Raw genomic sequence first — 10,518 nt, forward strand, 5'->3', positions numbered from 1 at the left:
CCCTCTCTTCTACCAGACAGTGTTGCAAGCGTGGAATCAGGCCGGGAGCATAGCTTGGGATCTTTCTCATCTGTACTGGCGCTCACAAACCCTACCCAAGAAAACTTCCTCAAAGAAAAAGAACTTCATGCGAAGTGGGATTTCCTGCGGTCCATTGAGGAAAGCTACTTCAGGCAACGTTCCCGAATCAATTGGCTCCAAGAAGGGGACCATAACACCACCTTCTTTCATCGATTAATGCAAGTCCGAAACTCCTTCAATTCCATCCGATCATTTACCCTTTCCACGGGTGAAATTGTCACTGATCCTGAGGTAATGGGAGCAATTGCAATCTCTCACTTTCAACAGCTCCTGGCTCCTCAGACTTCTCTCACCTCCCCCTGCCCTCCAACCTGGTTCCAAGCTCTCTCTACATTCCGCTGCCCTGAACTGAATGCTGTGTCCATGGTACTGCTACCGTCAGAAGAGGAAATTGCAAAAATGATGTTCAAATTAAATGCAAATAAGGCACCTGGCCCTGATGGTCTTACCTCGGGATTCTTTAAGGCGGCTTGGCACTTCTTAGGACCGGAGGTCATTGCTTGTGTCAGGCGTTTCTTTCTCACAGGCTTTCTTCCGTACTCGGTCAACTCAACAATTCTTACCCTCGTCCCTAAACGTATTGGAGCTTCTTCAATCACGGACTTCAGGCCCATCTCTTGTTGCAACTCTCTGTATAAGCTGATCTCCAAGCTGCTGGTGAAACGTATCAAGCCTATCTTACCCTCCCTCATCCTCCCTAACCAGACAGCCTTCGTTCAAGGGCGGCTTCTGGTTGAGAACACTATCCTTGCTTCGGAAATAGTCCATGGTTATCACAGGAACAGAGGCCCAGGCAGAATCACCATCAAGGTAGACATCGCAAAAGCTTTTGACACTGTGGATTGGGGCTTCATTTTCAGCATCCTCCAGGGGATGGACATTCCTCACCCACTTCTTGTCTGGCTACACTCCTGCATAACCACTCCAAGCTTCATGATAGGTTTCAATGGAACGGTGCAAGGATACTTTAAAAGCACCCGAGGGCTTAGACAGGGTGATCCCTTATCTCCTTACCTATTTGTGATGGCCATGAATTGTCTCTCCCTACTTCTAGACAAGGGCGCCTCTGAAGGGAAGTTTGGTTACCACCATCACTGCAAAGACTCCAAACTAACTCACCTCTGCTTCGCTGATGACCTTCTCATATTTTGTGATGGTTCCCTGCAATCGGTAAAAAATGTCCTCCAAATTCTCCAGCGGTTTGCGGAGGTCTCGGGCTTATCCGTTAGTATCTCAAAGACCTGCTTCTTCTCCTGCGGCCTCACTGACCCTGAAGTAAACATCATTACATCAGAAACAGGGTTAGTCCATGGTATATTACCGGTCAGATATCTGGGCGTTCCTCTAGTAACAAAAAAACTCTCCCTAGCAAACTGTGAACCTCTAATCCAGCAAGTGAAAAAGAAAGTCAATAGTTGGAGCGCTCGCTCCCTTTCCTTCGCTGGCCGACTACTTCTTATTAATACAGTTATAGCAGGGATATCTAACTTTTGGTGTTCCACTTTCACAATCCCAAAGAAATGTATCAAAATGATAAATTCATTGTGTGGAGCTTACTTGTGGAGAGGAACAACTGAGGGACATCATTCTGCTCGAGTATCATGGGAAACCGTTACTCTGTCGAAAGAAGAAGGGGGCCTGGGTATAAGAGACCTCAATGAGTGGAACAAGGCATGCAATTTAAAGCTCGTGTGGCTCCTTTTTTTCAGATCAGGTTCCATTTGGGTCGCCTGGCTCACAAAGACAATTCTCAGTGACTGCAAAAGCAACTTTTGGACTATGAAGGAGAAACAAAGCCACTCATTTGCGATCAAAAAATTGTTGAGAGTTAGAGATATTGCTTACCCTTGGATTAAGGTAAAAATTGGTGATGGGCGATCAACTAGATTCTGGTCTGACAACTGGAGCAGCTTTGGAAACATCAGGAAGTTCCTATGCCTTCCCCATTCATCTACTCTTGGCATCAGACCAACAGCAACGCTCTCTGACATTCATCGAAATGGTATATGGCTTATTCCTCCCCCACGTTCTGATTTGCAGGTTGCTGTTTGTGCTCACCTCACAACTGTCACGCTAATAGCAGAGGAGGATAGGTTTGAATGGTGCCCGAATGGCTCAGCTATCTCCACCTACTCCACTGGTGAAATCTACCGCCTCATAAAGAAGCATCAGCCCCTTGCCCCTTGGAATGCAGTCGTCTGGACCTCTAGAGGAATCCCAAAACACAGTTTTCTCACTTGGCTGGTAGTCTTGAACAGATGTCCCACAAAAGACAGAATCATATCTTGGGGACTTCAAACTACACCAACTTGTATCCTCTGCAATCAGGCGGCTGAATCAAGGGATCACCTGTTCTTTGAATGCTCATTCTCTTTGGCGATCTGGGAAACACTCGCACGCAAGGCTCGCTGCTCTCCGATCAGCTCCTGGCCTCAGCTCCTTGACTACATGCAACGCCGATCCTGCCCCAAACCAGAGAGGATATTGGGGATTATTGCTTGGCAGGCATCGATCTACTTCACCTGGAATGAAAGGAATAACCGCTTACATAGGCACTGCTTTCGAACATCGAACTCGATCACGGCATCAGCGGCTTCCCTCATCAAAAACAAACTCTCAAGCTTCAGGGACTCCAATCCAGCTCTCTCCTCCACGATGCTCCAACTCTGGTTTACTAACTAACGTCAGGGCTCCATCATCGGAACCTACCACTCTCCACTCTGTCCCATCGACCCATCCGCCACCTTATTTTCATTTTGGGCTAATGCCACTTTTAAACTTTGTACTGGGCTGTGCCCATAAAACTGCCCGATGGGCTTAGTTCACATATATATATATATAAGAAGCCCTTTTTCAAAAAAAAAAAAAAAAAGAAAATGATTTTACAAAAATAATTTTTTTATTATTTTTTAAACAAAATAGCAAATTTCAATAAAACTAGTTAGATTTATTGAAAGATTATTAATTAAAAAGCATTCAAATTTGATAATTTAAAAACGATACATAATTGATGTGTTTTTTAAATATATATGAAAATACTAAAACATCCATCCGGGAATAATGTTTTGAGATAAACTTTAAACATGATTTGATACTCATTTTAAATTCACACAGCCGAAGTTGGCTTTTTCTCTCTCTCGGCTTCTATAAATGTCCTTCGACTCCCTCATCGGATCAATGAAATGTGAATGAAACTTAGAAAAAAAGAATCACAGAAAAAGAGAAAAAAAAACAGGAAAGTAAAGGCATCCGCTTTTAATATTACTGCACGAACATAGAACCTCTTGTCGTTTTGGTCTCTCTTTCTCTTCCTCTCTCTTTGGAACAAAAGAAAAAATGGGTGAAGTAGAGGGCAAAGAGACTGGGAAGAAGACGATGAAGAGTTTTAGAAGCATAAGATCGATATTCATGCACGCTGACGGTGTGGATTGGGTACTGATGGGATTAGGGTTAATCGGAGCCGTCGGTGATGGCTTCACAACTCCCCTTGTTCTTCTCATCACGAGCAAGCTCATGAACAACCTTGGTGGCTCCTCTTTCAAGACTGAAACCTTCATGCAAAGCATATCCAAGGTTCTCTCAATTCTTTCCATCTCTCATCTCCTATGTATAATCACTTGGTTTTCTAATTAGACTTTTTGATCACAAGCTTTTTTGTCGATGCTTGATTGTCCACAATCCGTTGACATTTTTATTAGGTCATTTTTTAACAGTTTACGGTTTTAACTTTAGTTTATGACACATGCACTTCTAGATTTATTGTATGTCTGTATAAGGAAAGAAGACTAATGTTTATTCTTTTTTTTTAAATCAACAGAACGCTGTGGCTTTGCTCTATGTGGCTTGTGGATCTTGGGTTGTCTGTTTCCTTGGTAAAATATTAATAATGTTGACCTTACTTTACTATATAGTAATTAACCACAGATTAACTAATTAATATTTAAATTATAAAAACAGAAGGATATTGTTGGACACGAACAGGGGAGAGGCAAACAGCAAGAATGAGAGAAAAATATCTTAGAGCAGTGTTAAGACAAGATGTGGGGTACTTTGATCTTCATGTCACAAGCACTTCTGATGTTATCACAAGTGTCTCTAGTGACAGCTTCGTCATCCAAGACGTGCTTAGTGAAAAGGTCTCACCATTTCTATCTTTCATTCTAATCATTTTTCTTCCTTTTTCTAAACCGGTTCGGTTTGGTGCAGTTACCGAATTTCTTGATGAGCGCATCAATGTTCGTCGGAAGCTACATAGTTGGCTTTATTTTGTTATGGAGACTCGCCATAGTTGGCTTACCCTTTATTGTCCTCTTAGTGATCCCGGGGCTTATGTACGGCCGAGCCCTTATAAGCATATCTAGCAAGATACGTGAAGAGTACAATGAGGCTGGTTTTGTAGCTGAGCAGGCCATCTCTTCTGTGCGAACCGTCTATGCGTTTTCCGGGGAAAGGAAAACGATATCAAAGTTTTCAGCCGCGCTTCAAGGCTCGGTAAAGCTAGGGATTAGACAAGGGCTTGCCAAAGGAATCACCATTGGAAGCAATGGAATCACTTTCGCCATGTGGGGGTTCATGTCTTGGTATGGAAGCCGGATGGTCATGTACCATGGTGCTCAAGGTGGTACCGTATTTGCAGTAGCCGCCGCTGTTGCCATCGGTGGCGTGTAAGTATATATTAACATACAATAAAGTATATGCATGATAGTATGATACAATGAGATATGCAAAACGGTTTCAACAATTAAACTATCAAAATTACTCACAGCTTTTTATCTATGATAGAATCCATTGCGTACGTATTAGTATAAATAGCATCAGCCAGTTACGTAACCAATTGGCTCTTTCAAATATTTTAATCTATTTTTTTAGAAATTATTCAATCTATATTGTAATACTTGCAACTACGTATGCTAAAATTTATGCTTACAAATTTGAATGATTATATTATTCGTTTTGATATCTAAAACATATTTTAATTAGTTTTGTACTATAGTTTCTTTAAAACATGTTTATATAACAACTTTATGACATGTATATATAAATTCATACTTTTCTTATGCATTTATGTATGTATTGGAATTTAGTTTAATTCAACGTGTTTACATATAAATCAATGTTTTGGTGATTCTTTCCGTAGAGTAGTAAGATTAATATTTATAAGTGGTTTTCTTGTAACAAAATATTAAAAGAGAATATATGTTGATCTTCGTGAAATCGTATCATGATCTTGTTCGTTGTTATTGTTTCAGATCACTTGGTGGTGGTTTGTCTAATCTCAAGTACTTCTTCGAGGCGGCTTCAGTTGGCGAGCGAATCATGGAAGTAATAAACAGAGTTCCCAAGATTGATTCAAACAATCCGGAAGGGCTAAAACTAGAGAAAGTCAGAGGAGAAGTTGAGTTTAAGCATGTGAAGTTTGTGTATCCATCAAGACCAGAAACATCCATCTTTGAAGATTTTTGTCTGAGAGTTCCCTCCGGGAAAACCGTGGCTTTGGTGGGAGGAAGCGGGTCAGGAAAATCAACTGTGATATCGCTTTTGCAGAGGTTTTATAACCCGGTAGCAGGAGAGATTCTCATAGATGGTGTATCCATTGATAAGCTGCAAGTGAAGTGGTTAAGGTCTCAAATGGGTTTAGTTAGCCAAGAGCCTGCACTTTTCGCCACATCCATAAAGGAGAACATATTGTTTGGTAAAGAAGATGCAACGATGGATGATGTTGTGGAAGCTGCCAAGGCCTCTAATGCTCATAATTTCATTTCTCAGTTACCTAATGGCTATGAAACTCAGGTCAGATTCTAATTTTATACTCTATGTTTCATAATATAAGTTAGATTAGTCAAAAGTACAGATATTAAGAAAATTACTATTCTTCAAAAATATAATTTAATAATTTTTTAAACACAAACTTACTTTCATTCATACTCAATCTTCTACAATACAATAGAAAGAGGAGGGAAATTATCCATCCTCTTTGACAATAAGCATAACATACAAAACAAAAATATTATTTAATATATAGAATAAATATAGTCTAATCAATTATAAAATCTACAAAACTTATTTGGTTACAATAAAGATAAAAGTTACATAGAAATATGAAAACAATTTATATGTTGAAACAAAAAGATATTTATAAAACAATTTATATTATCAGACAGATGGATTATAATTATCGCATCTTTTGTAGTGTTATCTAGAGACTGATTTAGCTTGTGTAAACAAATAGGTTGGGGAGAGAGGAGTGCAAATGTCAGGAGGACAGAAGCAGAGGATAGCAATCGCACGTGCAATAATCAAATCACCAACAATTCTCCTTCTAGACGAGGCAACAAGTGCATTAGACTCTGAATCCGAAAGAGTAGTCCAAGAAGCCTTAGAAAATGCATCAATCGGCCGTACAACTATCCTTATTGCTCACCGTCTCTCTACCATTCGTAACGCTGATGTTATCACCGTGGTCCGAAACGGCCATGTTGTTGAGACTGGCTCACACGATGAGCTAATGGACAACATAGATGGTCAATACGCTTCACTAGTCCGCTTACAACAGATTGAAAAAGACGACTCAAGTGTGAACATGAGCGTCAATGTGCAAACAAGTCCAACCTTGGATCCTACTAAAGATTTCAGAAGTTGTTCAAGAGTCTCGACACTTAGCCGGTCAAGCTCTACTAACTCCGTTACAGGTTCAAGTATTGTCAAGAATCTTTCAAAAGATGATAAGCCACCTTTACCATCTTTTAAAAGACTCTTGGCAATGAATCTACCTGAGTGGAAACAGGCGTTATACGGTTGCATAAGTGCAACCTTGTTTGGGGCCATACAGCCGGCGTATGCATATTCTTTAGGGTCAATGGTATCGGTTTATTTCTTGACGAGCCATGACGAGATTAAGGAGAAAACGAGGATCTACGCATTATCTTTTGTCGGCTTAGCCGTGCTTTCTTTCTTGATCAACATCAGCCAACACTACAACTTTGCATACATGGGCGAATACTTGACTAAGCGCGTCCGAGAACGGATGCTCTCTAAGGTTCTAACCTTTGAAGTTGGTTGGTTCGATCGTGATGAGAACTCAAGTGGTGCCATATGTTCTAGACTCGCAAAAGATGCTAATGTGGTACGTATATGAATATTATGATTTGAACTTTTAACTAACAATGTTATATAACGTTTCTTGATGCTAATGTGGTAGTGGTACGTACATGAATCTTATTATTCAAATTTTCAATTATAACGTTTCTTGATCACTCTAATATCTTTGTTTGGTTAATGATAGGTGAGATCGCTAGTAGGTGATCGTATGGCACTATTGGTACAAACAATATCGGCGGTAACCATAGCATGCACAATGGGTCTGGTAATAGCGTGGAGGTTAGCTCTTGTAATGATCGCTGTGCAACCACTGATTATTGTATGCTTCTACACTCGCCGTGTTCTACTCAAGAACATGTCGAAAAAGGCAATCAAGGCTCAGGACGAGAGTAGCAAACTAGCTGCTGAGGCTGTTTCCAACGTACGAACCATCACAGCCTTTTCGTCACAAGAACGTATCATGAAAATGCTAGAAAAGGCTCAAGAAAACCCGCGGCGAGAAAGCATACGTCAGTCATGGTTCGCAGGGATCGGACTCGCCATGTCGCAGAGCCTAACTACATGCACGTGGGCTTTGGACTTCTGGTACGGTGGTAGACTGATCGAAGATGGGTACATAACAGCTAAAGCTTTGTTCGAAACGTTTATGATCTTGGTTAGTACCGGTCGGGTCATAGCCGATGCTGGAAGCATGACAACGGATCTAGCTAAAGGTTCGGACGCGGTCGGGTCGGTTTTCGCTGTGTTGGACCGGTACACTTCTATTGATCCGGAGGATCCAGAAGGATATGAACCGGAAAGACTAACCGGTCGGGTCGAGTTTCTTAATGTGGATTTCTCATACCCAACTAGACCGGATGTGATGATATTTAGTGACTTTTCTATCGATATCGACGCAGCGAAGTCTACTGCTATAGTTGGTCCAAGCGGGTCAGGTAAATCCACGGTGATCGGTTTAATCGAACGGTTTTACGACCCGGTTAAAGGCGTTGTGAAAATCGACGGTCGAGATTTAAGATCGTACAATCTGAGATCGCTCCGACAACACATAGCTTTGGTTAGCCAAGAGCCAACGTTGTTCGCGGGAACGATCCGAGAGAACATCGTATACGGAAGAGCGTCGGATAATATCGACGAATCAGAGATCATCGAAGCGGCGAGAGCAGCGAACGCTCACGATTTCATCACGTCTTTAACGGACGGCTACGATACGTACTGCGGAGACAGAGGTGTACAGTTATCCGGTGGTCAGAAACAGAGGATCGCCATCGCTAGAGCGGTTTTGAAGAACCCGTCGTTGTTGCTTCTCGATGAAGCGACGAGCGCTTTGGATAGCCAATCGGAGCGTGTGGTGCAAGACGCGCTGGAGCGCGTGATGGTGGGGAGGACGAGCGTTGTGATCGCGCATAGGCTGAGCACGATTCAGAACTGCGACGCAATCGCTGTTTTGGATAAAGGAAAGCTCGTGGAGCGTGGGACCCACTCATCCTTGTTGGCAAAAGGATCCACAGGTGTTTACTTCTCATTGGTCAGTCTCCAGAGAACAACTTGTTGAATAACGCTGATCTGGAAACAAATAAAACTCTTTAAGCTAAGGGTTATTGAACATGTTATATGACGCTATTTCCTTATTTGTAACCATTTACATATAGATATTTAAAACGATTATGTTTAAAAGAAGGCTACAGAGGTTCCAATACTAGAGCAAATCTATGTTTTCACTTAGTTTTGATTCCATTTGTTGATAACAACAACATGCGAGAACTGCTATAGATAGTAATTTTTATCAACTGATCACCACCAACTTGTCGTTTCCATGAGTCGTCCTCGTCCACGATGAGTTCATTGACTCCCCATTTCCATGAGTCGTCCATGATGAATTCATTGACTCCCCATTCTTCAAAGCTAATTATAAGGAATAATTTTATTAATGATAGGTTCACTTTTCACCAGCTTTGATACTACTATTGAAAGCAACTCGTAGCAGACGTACCAAAAGTTTGTGGTTGATTTGAGTTTCTTTTAAATAAGAAGTAGCTAGAATTGGGAACGTTAGAAACTTTGTAATTAGGTAAGCATAATTCCAAAGTAAGATGTATACTCATGACAAAGAATAATGATTTTGCCAGCCCATAGCCGCACACACAGCTGTATTCAAACATCACACTTTTTTTCTTCTTTTTTTGTCAAATTAATTATAATGAACAACTGCAGACACAAATGTGATCTAAAATCACTTTTATTAAGAAAGCAGTTGTATGATTTACGTAAAACCAAGTGAACGGGTAATGGCTGCTTTTGGTAAACATAAAATAATTGTATAAATTTTCGTGTATCAAGATGTTGGAACAACAAATCTGCACTATAAAATGTCTTCGATTTTCTATTTTTAAAAAGATCGAATTAGCTTTATTTGTTTTCTTTATCTACATCTAGTCTCCACATACTAGATTATGGAATAATAATTGATACCCAAAATGGCAAAAAAATTGAGAATAGTAATTAGCTAGTTCTTATAGGTAATGTTCTAGCATGTTAATAGAACAACAAATTTGGAAAGCAAGTTTTAAAAGAATCTATACGTGTGTATATATATTACTGATAAAACGTGGTAAATACACATTATCAACCAATTTTTCTTTTCATTTTACTATATGTGGGCGTGTGTAATCCACATGGAGCTTTCGAAGACTTACCCCAAGCGTAAATATTATTTGACAAACGCAAGAGTGACTGGCGTTCAATACGATCTAGTATAAATCAAGTGCAGAATGAGGCAAGATAGTACGGATGTGATATCATATCACCTTGGCTTATCAACCACGTACATTTGTTCTGATAACATATCATACTATTTTTACCAAAAAAAACATATCATACTATTATAGAGTTAGAGATCTATCCACTCGTAAACTACGAGCTGATATGTTAGTTTTAATTCTGGAAGAAGCTAACGTGTCAATATAACTTAGAAGTGGATATTCCCACTTAACATAATATAAGATGTGTGTATATATAAACGATTATATTTATTTGGTATGATGCTACAATTAGTATATCATTGTTAATATCAGAGAATAAGCATAACGCTACTCAAGGAAACAACAAATTCTAGTCATAGATAAGGGTGAAAACCTGCAAATAAAATCTATCTAAACGAGGGATACTCACATGCTTTAGTGAAATACAAGCATTAAGTTAATAGTATTATTATATTCAAAGAGCATTGCATCCAATGAATGTGAGCTGACCAGTTAAATATATTGTTATCTTTTGTCCGTCAGTCAATAATTATATGGTATTATTGAGAACATTAATACATATATAATATATGTATAT

General features: G+C 40.0%; 1 protein-coding gene across 1 annotated transcript; it reads left to right on the plus strand.

Moving 5' to 3' along the window:
* Nucleotides 1-3,417: 3,417 nt before the first annotated feature.
* Nucleotides 3,418-8,917, plus strand: LOC103875161 (ABC transporter B family member 15). Its single transcript, XM_009153641.3, has 7 exons — nucleotides 3,418-3,654; nucleotides 3,899-3,953; nucleotides 4,039-4,217; nucleotides 4,288-4,745; nucleotides 5,331-5,871; nucleotides 6,311-7,204; nucleotides 7,364-8,917. The coding sequence occupies exons 1-7, from the start codon at nucleotides 3,418-3,420 to the stop codon at nucleotides 8,732-8,734; spliced, it is 3,735 nt and encodes a 1,244-aa protein (XP_009151889.2). The 3' UTR covers nucleotides 8,735-8,917.
* The last annotated feature ends 1,601 nt before the right edge of the window (nucleotides 8,918-10,518 follow it).

The sequence above is a fragment of the Brassica rapa genome, chromosome A06 (assembly GCF_000309985.2).
Source record: "Brassica rapa cultivar Chiifu-401-42 chromosome A06, CAAS_Brap_v3.01, whole genome shotgun sequence".
Taxonomy (NCBI): Eukaryota; Viridiplantae; Streptophyta; class Magnoliopsida; order Brassicales; family Brassicaceae; genus Brassica; species Brassica rapa.

Excerpts from the sequence above, each read along its gene's own strand:
- LOC103875161 (XM_009153641.3), top strand. The coding sequence starts at position 3,418 with ATGGGTGAAGTAGAGGGCAAAGAGACTGGGAAGAAGACGATGAAGAGT. Across the intron at positions 4,746-5,330 it reads GCTGTTGCCATCGGTGGCGT|ATCACTTGGTGGTGGTTTGT; the intron begins GTAAGTATATAT and ends TTATTGTTTCAG. Across the intron at positions 5,872-6,310 it reads CTAATGGCTATGAAACTCAG|GTTGGGGAGAGAGGAGTGCA; the intron begins GTCAGATTCTAA and ends GTAAACAAATAG.